The 13,563-nt window shown below is 39.6% G+C and overlaps 1 protein-coding gene across 1 annotated transcript; it reads left to right on the plus strand. All coding sequences in view use genetic code 11, as the record gives it.

Moving 5' to 3' along the window:
- Window positions 1–54: 54 nt before the first annotated feature.
- On the plus strand, window positions 55–10,357 carry EGR_01779 (serine-type protease inhibitor; the record flags this gene model as incomplete). The annotated part of the gene is made up of 11 exons (XM_024491028.1): window positions 55–382; window positions 1,289–1,513; window positions 2,054–2,299; window positions 3,885–4,076; window positions 4,924–5,212; window positions 5,471–5,643; window positions 6,096–6,392; window positions 7,470–7,649; window positions 8,119–8,309; window positions 8,661–8,916; window positions 10,098–10,357. 11 exons carry the CDS (start codon window positions 55–57, stop codon window positions 10,355–10,357), a joined length of 2,637 nt encoding a protein of 878 aa, XP_024354484.1.
- Between the last annotated feature and the right edge of the window lie 3,206 nt (window positions 10,358–13,563).

Here is a 13,563-nt window from a genome sequence, read left to right on the forward strand (position 1 = left end):
TTTGTGAGCTGCCGCCTGAAGCAGGTGACTGCAAACTAGCAAAAACCGCATGAAATGTGGTATTATGACAGCGGCAACGGCGACTGCCTCTCTTTCGCCTACTCCGGCTGTGGCGGCAACGAGAACCGGTTTCCTTCCCTCTCGGCTTGTCTCGAGGCTTGCGGATCCCAGACCGCGGCGCCAGTGGTGAAATTGGATGCCTCACAGCTCGCAGATGAAGACAAAACGTCCATCTCGGAGCTTGTCACTTCCTCTACAGAGGCTTTCATGACAGAGGAGAAAGGAGAAGGGAAGCCTCTTGAAGCCGATTATCCTCGAGAACCTCTTCCATTGTTTCCGTCGCCAGTTTATAATTTGACTAACTTCTCACCACAGTCAGTCGGTACGTTTCAAGTTCTTATGATTCTTGTAGGGCGATCATTGCTAAACTTCTAATTTTTTACTTCTCATGAGTAAAAAACGAAGCGTTGTAAAATTGATCTGATCTGATCTATTTCAAAACATCTGTCAGCTGGAGCATTTGTAAAGTTTGGATAAAATACGCCAGGAACCGCAGCTAGGAATCGATACAGAGCACATGGAAATTTGCACCGTATTCGGAAAATTGTCCGACTTTGAATCGTAGTGCTTGTTTGACAGAATTGCTGATACAACAGTACGGAGGTATTATTAATAAAGAGGGATTTTGAGGAATTCTATTCCATTAAATTCTTAAACATTGATACCTTTCGTAGTCCTACATGTTCTGCAACATTATTATGAAGTGTTCATGAATGAACTGCCGACATTAGTGTTGAAAACTAGAAAGGTTGTTGGAAAATTTATAGCTGTGCTTACAAAAGTTACAGACTAGCTTGAGATAATATGGAATCAGTCATGGAGACTGAGTAGCCAAAAGCTCCGCAGCATTTTTTTCCCACAACTAAATTGCAAGGAGCGCCACAGATTTAGAATCAACAAAGTTACCAAAGCCTATCTTATGTCCTATTTCATTCGGCACTTCTTGGTTAAAAAGCCTATCAATTTTGTCATTTTTATCATGAAGAAGTAGCATAGTGTACATTTTCTTTCTTGAATTGAAGTCATGCATAATTGTTGTCTTTCCTAGATTAATAGTCAAATTGTGTACTTGAATTGGCGCTTGGATTGTGTGAATTAGTAAACGCAGCACGATCAAGAGATACTGTCTGCGTTTCCCACGGCTTAATTTCCCTGTACCTATAAATGAGGCGAGTTTAGTTATTTTCACCGACTAACAAGTGGGTTTTACTCAACCTCATGTTGCTAGAGATTGAGCCGTGCAGCAAACGACCAGAGCCCGGGCAATGTGTTCCGATTGGGTGTCAAAACGGGACTGGCTGTCAAGCTAAGCATTTCATGCGGTGGTTCTTCAATCCGCGCACAAGCAACTGTGAAAACTTCGCCTACAGTGGATGCGGTGGTAGTGCCAACACCTTCGATTCTGCACAGTCCTGTTCCATCGCCTGCAAACAGCGCATCATGAGGCCTGGGAGTGAGTCACAGACTACCCTGACTTAACTTTTTTTGCATGAGGTAAACGGTAATGCCCTCGGCTTTGTTTACTCCCGGAAGTTGATAATACTGCCAGTCATGTTAACACAACAACAAATAATTGCTTCATTTTGGGTTTAGTTTCGCATTTATTGAGAGGGAATTGGCATTCCATGATGATAAATACTTACCACGAAGAAACCTGTGATTATGCTGCCTGATTAACTTAAAGTAGCAATTAAGAATAATGGGTTAGCAAATTAAGGGTCCCCCTTCCTTCCTTTCACGGGTAGTATTTAAGTTAGTAAGATATATTTACCGTCGAAAAATACCAAAATTCTCTTTCCAGAAAACCAGTTTATCAGAATTGCGGTCCCTATTAAGTATGTAGTGTGACTTGAAAATCAATCAAGATACTGTATGATATGAGTAGGACATAACTAGTTTCGTTCATCTTTTCCTGATGAAATTCGGTACTCACTGTACTGTTATATAAATTGTCAGCAGACTTCATCAATATCTGGGATGATAATCATTGCAGGAGATAGGCGCTGTGATAACAACCCGAAGCGTGATGGATGTTTCAGTCTTCCACTTCCTCACCACAACGAAACGGTGATTGAGGCACCAGAAGTATTATTCTACTTCAGCGTCTCCAGCGGCACTTGCAGAGCTTTCCACCCAAAGGCGGATGGCGAGGGCTGTGGACGGCAGGCTTACTTCACAGACGGGCAGGAGTGTCTCAAGGCCTGCGCAAAATCTTCCCCTACCGAACAAGACTTGCCGAGTGGGTTAATTTATTCGCAGTTCCCGCATTTCTCGCACCTATTTTTAGTCGATACTAAGGTTTTGAATTACTTGGATTACTTAATCTTTGAGTCCTCTTCTACTTTATGGAAAGGGCATTCTGTGATTTAAATCTAAAGGTTCTTACTCTTTAAATTCAATGTTTTGGAATTGACTTTTATTGAAGCTGCTATAATATATGTTTTTTAAATTGGATGTGAACTGACACTGATTAATTCATTCAAGTTCTAGCACGTTCTCATTGTCTTCCTGCATTATGTGTCGGCACCATAAGAATAAAGTGTTCGGAGAAATGTGCCTCAATATTCAGTCGCCTGTTGTTATTGGTTCCAATTCTACTATTGGCAGCGGATTCCAAGAGGAGTCGTTTTTTAGAGTTTTTAAGCCCTCATAACTCGATTCTCGCTTCGTGTTTTACCATTATGCAATCTAACCCTTCGAGTCCTCCAAATCACAACTAAAGTAAAAATCTCATCCACACCTTGAAAATCTTTTATTTTACTTAAATATAGTGAAGCGGATGATCCTTTTTATCTGCACAGTCTGAAACCACCAATTTTCCTTTTCGTCTGTGTATCCGTAGGAATGCGGATTGTCTGTTTTGTGCAGAATTAATCTGCTTGGTGGGGAAATGCTATATACCACTACTTCATGCTATCTTGCTGTTTATAAATGGAATGCCAGTAAGTACTATTTTTTGTTGCATATCAGGAAGTGAGGTAGTACTGATGTCCAGGATGGTTTTTATGAAGATTAATTTGTGTTTGACCCCATATTCTTCGAACATTTGCAATCAACACCCAGACAAGGCAAACTGGAACAATGGGAACGCTTTCATTTGAGATTTCATGCAGAAAATCAGTTTTCTAGCTTCTTTGCCCCATAAAATTAGATGATCGGAACGTGTGACACTTTCAGGATGCCTCCAATTGACACATTTCAAGAAGTCGAGTTTTGATTTAGTTTTGGAGCCGGGACACACTAAAAAGAGGTGAACGGTATTAATCTCGAAATGCAATGAGGTAATCCACAGTCATACGATCGCATCTATAGGACTGTTTTCTGCATAATTCGTCTTTATTGGGAAGGTTTTGGTTGTGAACAACAAGAAAAAGTGATTCACCTGAATTTCAAACGACTTTTTCAAACGCCTTGTCTGGGCGTTTTAAGAAACTTTATTTCATACAAACTTGACAATCTGCTTTTGAAGTATAACACGGCTATCGAAACCGCATATTACAAAGAAGAGTGCGTACTTTATGCCGAACGAAACCAAGCCAACTGTTACCGTCTCCAAAAAAATGATCTCAACGGCGTTGATGCTTATGTCCCCATAATATAAATTATTTAGTACATGTTATATCGGAGCAAGTACCTTTAAGGAATGACACCTTTACCAGCAGTTGTTTTAATCACCCATAATAATAATAAGGGAATAATGGCCCACCTTATTCACATTTTAGGAAACAAACAATTAGATAATCAGAAAGACTACCTTAGAAGAACGCCGATCAATGCTGTTACCGGGTAGAATTGTATCCACAATTTTCTGTCTTTGCTCTCAGATCGATGCTTCGCACGAAAGCTCAATTCCGGTGCAACAAAATGTCCACTTGAGCGTCACAATATTTCGCGCTGGTCGTACCTTCCCGACCTTCAACAATGTGTGCTCTTCTCCGAGTGTCACAATCCAGGCATAGCGGTCTCATCTGCATGGGGAAACAACTTCGAGACCAAAGAACTGTGCGAAGCCACTTGTATGCCCAAGGGACTAAAGGGTACAAAAACATTCTATCATCCACTATTATTTATTTTTCACTGATGTGAAATGGTCTACTGTAGGTTTTATAACTTGATCGACTAGTTATAAACTAATTGACATTTTTCCCAACTTAAAGTAATATCGCTTGTTAGTAAATCACATTAAACCATCAATTATCGGGTGTTTTTCTACGAAAATTGCGTCGTATATGGTGCGAAATTGCACTTTCCGAATGGTGTATTTAAGCTTCATTTACGTGACTTACTGATGTTTTTTCTTGATTTAGGACGTTACAGAAATTTAAATCTGGGATTTGTTTATTGGCGCCTCACGCATATGAACCACCTGCACTAGCAAATGAAAAAATAGCTGCTTAATAAACTTTCCCACCATGCATCAATAAACTTCAGATGATAACACCTTCTGGTTTATGCCATTGAACCCGAATACAATTATGTGGAATGCACAGCGATTTCAGTTGCAAAGTGCTCCCACTCAAGTAGACAACTCTCTTCATTAAATAATGCCACAATTTAGTGAATCATTTACGAGTTTTGCTGAAATTTTAAAAAATGGCGGCAAATTTTACCGCCACTTTCTGTATTTAAAGGTATTTTGACTACTCGAGAATCACAAAGTGTAAAATAATTAATCGTTTGTTTCTAAATAAAACATTTTCTTGATACTTTTCATAGCCACTCCAAACACACTTAGTAAAAATGTCAGTACTTTGTTTCGCGAGGTACAATTAGGTTTCTCTACATCTTCATCTGCACTAATCAGCTTTCGAACTGATTGAATTACTTGCGAGTTTACCTGGCGCCATCCGAACCTTTGTCTAGACGTCTGTCGGTTGCCAAAGGACACTGGTCCTTGTTCAGGAAGCCACGCCCGCTATTACTACGACCCAGTAAAAGGAAAGTGTCGTCTTTTCATGTATGGTGGTTGCCTTGGCAACGGAAATCGATTCAGCACGAAGACTGAGTGCGAGGACGCTTGCGGATCATTCAGCGTGATCTACGACACAGGATCCTCCGTCGCCAAGACAACCGATGTGTCATCTGCACAGGTTGAGAAAGTACCGCCTGTTCCCGCTGAGGTTTTTGAGGAAATGCGACGCATCAAAATTATGTATTCAGAGAGATATCGTAAGCTGATTTTCTGCGTTCCAAGCGATAATTGCATTAAACAAATTTTAGTAACAATTGTTTTAAAGAGCAGTATGGGAAGGCAAAGTATTGTCACAATCCACTGATTTCACGGATCAAATTTTGGCCGATACTACCCCTTGTCAAATAAAAATATTTGAATCTTAGTGATGCACTTCATTTCATTAGCATGGGACTTCTGCCTACAACATCACACTTATGGGACATGTCCACGGCCCAGACGCCTTCACGATGGAAGCACTGATCACGGGGTTCATCTTACGCGTTACTTCTACAACCGAAAGACGAAGCAATGTGAACCCTACTTTTACACCGGTTGTGGTGCTCGAGGTAATCACTTCGAGACAAAATCGCAGTGCGACAACGTTTGCACCCGGAGACTCCGTCGATCGGGTACGCCCATTACTTACCTCTTTTTAAAAAGATGTTTTTATAGTATAATTATTCATTTCGTAATGTGGAAAAGAGCCTACTTTGAAACAATACTTTAGGGGTTTCAAAACTCTTGCATTTAGTATCCAGCAAGAGATACTTTGTACTCTGAAACAGATTGGCCTGTTGCTAATAATATACCATCAATCAGCCTCTATCACGATTCCAGATTTTAATTATCAATTTTTACTACCTTCCACTATTTATTTATAGCCAAACTTCCCTTTTCAACACTTCTACTAAGAAGAATATACAATAATTGGAAGGGTATTTAATGAATGCTGCCAGCCCGTAAAGGGCAAACTGAGTTTCTAATTTATAGTAAAACTTGCACCACGAATGGACTAGCTAATTAAATGTGTACAAGCACGCTCATATTTGCATGTAGTCGCCTTCTCCATTTTCACGCACAGTATCACCCATTTGCGATGCGAACCATGTGGATGAGTGCCCGGGCAGTGGACTCCGTCTTTGGATCTATGAAGCGGAGGCGGGTACTTGTCGTCAAGTGGAGGTGTGCTCCAGCTTGAGGACCGCCTCTGTGTCCTTCCGACTGCCAATGGAGGTGGCGAAAGATGTCTTTAGACTGCAGCCCGGTATCAGCGGCAGTGGTGGCATCAATAGCTACCTTTTGCCCGGCACTTTCGCATCCAGCTCCGCCTGCTACAACTACTGCCTCCCACCGACGCCCAGTGGCACCGATGTTACCAGTAGGTCTCGTTGACAGCATTCGCTGGTCTGTTAGAGTGAATTCAGACATTCGTATTTCTCCAGAACAGTAATTAGTGGATTTATTTTGATCGGTTACTATGATTCTCTGTAGAAATGTAGTTCATTAATTGGTGCGAATTGGTACATAATAATATTTAAAACTCCAACCCAAATAATTTCAATTCAAACGATACATATACGATGGAGGTTTATCATTGGGTACGAAGGTAATGGGAGCTCAAACTTATACAGTGTCGTTAGAAATGCGTTTAGCAAGTGAAAATCCTTGGAATGACATCCGAAATTGCCAACCGATGTTTAGTTTCCTAAAAGAGTTACCATTTGCTGACCGTTTTACTATCTGAAGGTGTCAAATTTGATAAGTTTAACCTGGATCATCAAAGGGCGTATAATGGATAATTTCAGTTTTTGAGCATGTGCTATTATACGGCGTTTATAAACACTTAGGCGAATGAAGCACTATTAGCTAGCCACTCCGGTCTCATATAAAAGGTTGTTCTTCTTATAGAATCCTTCTTACTTTGGGTTAACAATGCTGATATAACCAGGACTTTAAGCAGTTTAAACTCATTCGAAACAGAGGCAAATTGACGGAAATACAAATATTGAGTATTCCTTATGACCAGGAATATGTACCTGAAATATTTTCTAGGTTTGTCGGAAGAGTTTTTTTTTTCGTTTTTCTAAGACTCTGTTCTCAGCCAAACATTCATTTTGTTACATTTGGATTGATCGAACATGTTCCATCATCTTCGACTTTAGTAGCTGTAATTTCACTCTCAAGAATATTATTCGATCACTTTGATCATGCCGCACGTTCCATTGAAAGTACGTGGGAGATTTGAATCCGGTATCTTTCATATGATCGTTACTCTAAGCCGAACTTTATTTTATTTAATGGATGCTAAGTAAAAACCGGGAGACGAAAAATGAGATTTCCTACGAATCTTGCCTGTATTAAGCCTAGAATAATGATTGGAAGCGCATCCACCTCTCTAGTAATGATAAAAATATTTTCTACTCTAACCTATGCTTTGATCGAATCTACATGACAGATATCTGTCACATCGACCCGATCACCTCAGTTTCGAACGAGTGTCGCATGATGGGCAAGCGGTGGTATTTTGACGTGAAGGATGGCTACTGCCGCAGTTATATCTCTTGTCCAGTGTACGGTAACAACTTTGCTGATGAGGAGACCTGCAACTTTGCCTGTCGGTCCAAACATATTTCCGGTAGGTCGAATCTCTTTCTCGAGCTTGCATATGCATATCGGCTTCTGTAAACCGCAACATCGTTGTTTACCTACTCTCATGCTTGCAAATGAGGTGATGCCGATCCACCTAACACTGTTTAGGAGGACTTATCTAGCTTGTTTTATATGAACAGTACCTTTAAGTCTTGGCAAATTTCACAAAACGCGAATGCACTAATAAATATCAAATAACAAGAGTTCTGGGTACTTCAGTACTGTAGATTCGGTAGACACAAACACGAATTTTTTCTCAAAACTTTAAAAACGATTATTCTTTTGATTTTTTTTGAGATGTAACGATACTCTGCTAATCCGCTAAACATGTTTGAACATGAAATTGCATATTTCTGGAGGATCCTTAAATTGTACATTCCAGAGCAACATTTTTGAATTATTCGAATGTAAATTCCGAATGATTAACCGTTCTCCAACAATTGTAAAATTTCTAGAAGTTTGTAGACTGCCACTGGACTATGGCGGTTGTTCTAGTTTTCTTCCACGTTGGTATTACAACACCGACAAACGTAGATGTGATCAGTTCCTTTATGGTGGTTGCTTCGGGAATTCCAATCGCTTCCTAACCAAACTGGAGTGCGATAACGCATGTACGCATAACGACATCTGCAGACTCCCGAAACCGGTAAATCTAATCACAATCACTCTTTTCATCACGATGTTTTCCCAGGAAATTTGCGAGCAAAATGGACGAGTTTCTAATCTATTAATGGTTAATCCACATTAGTTAGCCCACGTTTTTTTCTCTGAGCAAAAATAATATCTGTGGATTATTGTCAACAGGCTACCAAAGTGGTAGTGATTGATTTATGATAGTCGTTAGCAGATGTTGCCGTATGTCAATTGTAAGAATAAATTGTGCGCTAAACGTAATGCAATGGAAGTCATGGTTGTGTCTATCCAACAGAAGACAGTATAAATGTGGCTGTGATGTGCATACAGATTTTTTGTGTACTTTTCTTTGCTGACTTTGTAGAAGAAAGCAGAGGGAAATGAGCCCTCCACATTGCGCTACTTTTTTAACCAAACCACTGGAGAGTGCGAAAAGTTCTTTTTCAGCGGATCGATTCCCCAGGGAAATAACTTTGCCAACGAGGCCACCTGTCATAGTGTCTGTATCGCATCACCCAACCTCCTGCCTATCTCTGTGAAGATAAACAAAATGGCTGTTTCCATGGCCCGCCTTGCCACGAAGTTAGACCATGTGGCGTTAAGCCCAGTCTTACCAAGGGGTAGGTCTTTTGCCACTAGTTATTTTTGTAGTAAAGACATCGTTTAACTCAAGCAGTCAACTTGACATAGTCGATCTTAAAGTCCTGGATGGCAATAGCACTGCGTTGAGTTGTTTGCATATGTGAAAATACAGCGGAGAGATCAGAGGTTACACTCTTTTGCGTAAATAAGCCACTTTTGACGGCCAAAGAGACCAGTAATAAATTATCCTGCCTATACACAGAATGAACCAATTTGATTACCAGTGGGCAAAAGAATAGGCTTCAACCTCGGAATGGAACTACCGGCAAAAAATGAGTAAAAGAGTAAAGAGTAAAATTGGGACTAATTCATTGAAATTATATTTGTACTTAGTTTGACTTTCGACTAAAACGACTAATAGATTCGTCTTCGAATTTATAGGCACATATTTTGAATTTCGGTGTCAGCGATTTAAACGATTTGGACTTAAAGTTAATCAACAAACCAAATTTTTGGGATTCTGCTAGCCTTTATCTCTTAGTAGTTTAATAACCTTGCTAACTGAAAACGGATTGTTTATATTGTTTCTAAGGTTACATAGATCAAAAGAGGACCAATCGCTAACCGGTTTATTACACGTTTGCATCATTTTTTCGCTTTGAATAGTGGCAATTTTAGTCATTATATTATCTTTTGGCACAATCGGTGATTGATTCTAAGAACTGTGCATTTTTAACTTCTTAAAAATCTGCTATTACAGACACTAAATACCAAACGTGTTATGGTTTTTTCGCCTCATAACATCTCATGGTGCAGTCACTTGGATCTATGATCAAACGTACTAACCAAGTCCATGGTTTTCAGAAGTATGTTGAAAACTTTATTAGGCATTCTTCGCATCAGTTTGTTTCAAAACAAACCACAAGAGCAGATTCACACATTTTTCATGATTTCCCGGAGCTATTACACACGGAGTAATAGGTAAATAAACCAATCCAAGAACGTTGCCCCACGGAATTTTTTTTGGAAGTGCTGACAACCTTTACTTTAAAAAGTAAATAAGTGTCATTTTGTCCTGCTTTTGCGTCCACTGAAGAGCCGAGAGATAGTTGATTTAACATTTGCCTTAATCTAATAAATTTTTTTCAAACTGACTAAGTTTATAATGGAGCGGTATTTCCACCCTTCTTTAAGAAAAAATATCTTTGTTTACTTGTAGGTCATAAGTCGACCTGTCTCTCTTCAGCACAGTTGCTAAATATCCTCAAGAACGAGACCATCCAGAATTGCCATCCTGGTGGAACAGTGACGGAGCTGGCCTACGCTTACGACGCCGCCTCCGTCACGTGTTTCCCCACGATGATTTACGTGTGTCTGGACTACCCCAACGAGCCCTACCGCATCAAGATTTTGGGTCGATCGCTCATTTTCGAGAGCCAGGCACATTGCGAAAGTGAATGCCTTCGCTCTGAAAGATGAACCGTAAAGACCATTACAAGATCTAACGCCTTCTTGCTGGTCACTTATTTAGTTCTCGATTTTGTTAACAATCTCAAATTTTACTTTAACCCAACTCCTCCCCACATGTTTCTTTTTTCGTCTTGTCACATGCGCATTTAAAATATTATTCTCCATCTTAAGTATAAACATATATGCACAAGAATATCGGTTATGCTAAGTAGTTAAATGAACCCCTAGAGTCCAAAAATTCATCCACCTCAATCTACAAGGTCAAGTTTTATGGTATTACTGTGCTTGTGCTTCACCCACTTCTCTAACCGACAGTGTTTAGGGTGACAGCGAAATTTTGTTCCTCTATGAAACGTGAGGAACGGATTATTTTGCGCTGTCTTAGACAAATGGACTTATTTTTTGTTTTATAGAAAATATGCATTCATTTATAAATGACTTTAATAAATGTGGCTGCGTTTTCTTATTCTAAATTAAAGCTCTGCAAATGCAATCTAATGAGCATTCTCGCAATGGATGTCAAAAGTTCTAGTAGAACGCATTAGGATGAAATATTGTCTATCCAAGTGGGAGATTATAAACACGTTGTGATTGGTGTTATCTTTTAAACATAGAAGACTTTCAAGGACTTTCGCGCTTAGATTTTTATGACAAAAGATAGATAGTTTTAAACTTTTGGACTTCAGTATTAACCCCTGCTAAGTAATTTGTATAATAAGTTTAGGATTAGAGCTGTCACTGAGAAAATGATGACTCTGGGAACTAGAAATATCACAACGGAGTATAGCATTCGAACGTACTCTTTGGAGGGGAGGTCTACTAAGACCGCAGTTTAATTTATATTCATGTTCTCAAGGTGAAATAATGCATTCGCAAGGTTTTGTTTTGGAAAAATGAATAAACACTCCTTTGAGTTTTCAGAAGACGATGATATTTGAGGAAATCGAGGGGAGGCTGTGTGCAGTTTTGGGTCTATCTACGCCCTAGTTCGTGACAACCATAAGCAAATGGCAGGGAAGGATACAATTAAATGCTTAAAGGATGTTGTTTACCACCGTAAATCCAACCTTTGTGCGGCAATCATTTATGCTCGTGTAGACAAGTTACACAGACTAGCTTGAAATATAACGCTGGCTATTTGAATGATAGCTACACCGGTTAATGTAAAAGGTGATTTTACTGTTTCCTTCATTTCTAATCATGTATGCATGAAAATCTTGGCATTTTTCAAAAGGAACTGCATTCAATAGTGGCGTTGGACAGCCTTCAAATATTCTATGAAAAAGCAGAAGTCTACAGAACACAATGTTATTTTTCCCATAGTGCTATTAATATTGGTAATGATAAGGTTAAATCTTTGCCAGGGAACCATAAATTTGACCATTTGGCTACCATTTAAACAGGCGAGAGGTTTGTTTGGTGCACAAATTCTTGCAATTTTAATTGTGTTTAGATTGCACAACATAAATACGGAAGGTGGGATCAGGACAGTGAGTGTCTTCTGACCACCAGGCAGCCGTGGACGAGACCATGATTAGATCGTTTATCCACCTCCACCCTACTACAAATTTTTCATTTAGGGTTTACGCTAATCCCTCTGTGTGCGTGTGAGTGTGTGCACTCTGTGACCGTCGCCGTGTTTATTCGGCTGAAGCGAATTTGGAGGTGGAGGAGAGAGCTTTGGTTATTGTCTCACGGACCAGCACGCTTTACCTGTCCAACAGTACTCCTGTTTATTAGACAGGCTAGTGTCCGAGCAACACCCAATTTTTTCTTCAAAATGAGTCCTTCCACCCTCTCAAATGAATACATATTACGTCATTTAATTGGTACGCTATTTATTATTTGACTTGCAAGTGCTAAAACACTTAAGTGTCAAGAGATCCACAAATTTTCCTAAAAAGTGTTTAGGCTGAAGGAAATGATATATCCTTAACCACATTTTATTTTTGCTGAGTGCATTTCTACACTCAAAATTGATAATGAAATCCTTAACTACTTTGCCTTGTCCCCTTAAGTGACAATACCTTCAATTTACTTTTTCAAATAACTAATGATACAATGATCAACTTTGACTCCTTCATTTTATGCAGTGGCTAGGGTGATGAGGATTTATATTAAAGAGATTTTTTTGATCCATTGAGGACATTACGATGATGGTCGTCTGTGCCGAACACGGATTTGCATCTCCAGCATATGGGATTCATGGTTAGGGTTTACGGTCAAGGAAGATTCAAATCAAATATTTCTGTCAAAATCATTAAATTGACCTGGCTATAGATGTTCACTGAGCAGTTTTCAGGTCCATATCTATCACGGATTTAGTGTAAGAATTCGTTTCCTTGGCTATTGTGCTGCCAAAATCCATGTTTGTGTAGTTTTGATTTCTACCGTGAATTTATCAAGAAAGATTATTTGTAAGTTTAACCGAGTTGTTTCAAGTTAATTACGAAACATTCCATGAAATTCGGCTTCGTTTTCTACAACCAGAAATAAGTTATAGAAAATCATAATAATGGGGCAAATGCAGCTGTCGTGTTTGATACCTGCAATATTTGTGGAAGGGAGCAAAAAACTATGTAACATTTATCTTTAAAATTACAAAGTAACTGATGTTGCTGCGTTCGATTTTAAGTATTTTAAGATGGATGTAATTAATCTTCTAGTTTCACCAAATCTCTTTTGGTTATTTGTGCGCAATACTTTATTAGTTTAACTCTCCACCGTGGTTGTGCGGGCACATAATCCTCCACCTTCATACTTCTGCTTAAAGTAATGGCCTCCGTCCCACGCCAGTAGCTCTCCAGCCCTTCTGTACGTCAGAAATCCGTGTTCTGCTCTGGCATCAAGACTTCTTTCTTCATCAGGGAAGACTCTAGATGCTACATTGGTGACAGCGGGAAGCAAACACAATCTCAAAGGAAACCTACCCAGATTCCCATTCATAAGTGTTTAAACCATAACGTAGCGGAAGAAGAACATATGCTACAGATGCAAGAATTAGTGTCTATCTCCAACTGAAGGGCATAAAATAACGTTTGCCTGCAGCAATTACCACAGTCCCGTGTTCTGCAGGAAAGGTATTAGCAACCGTTACGGAGCTGTCCACGGTACCCGTGTGAGGATGCCAATTAAGCGAATACGTGGTACCCTTTCCACCTCTCTACTACCTGAATAGGGTCCAAGCAGATGTGACGGACTAGCACTGAAATGAG

The sequence above is a fragment of the Echinococcus granulosus genome (assembly GCF_000524195.1).
Source record: "Echinococcus granulosus chromosome Unknown EG_S00007, whole genome shotgun sequence".
NCBI lineage: Eukaryota > Metazoa > Platyhelminthes > Cestoda > Cyclophyllidea > Taeniidae > Echinococcus > Echinococcus granulosus.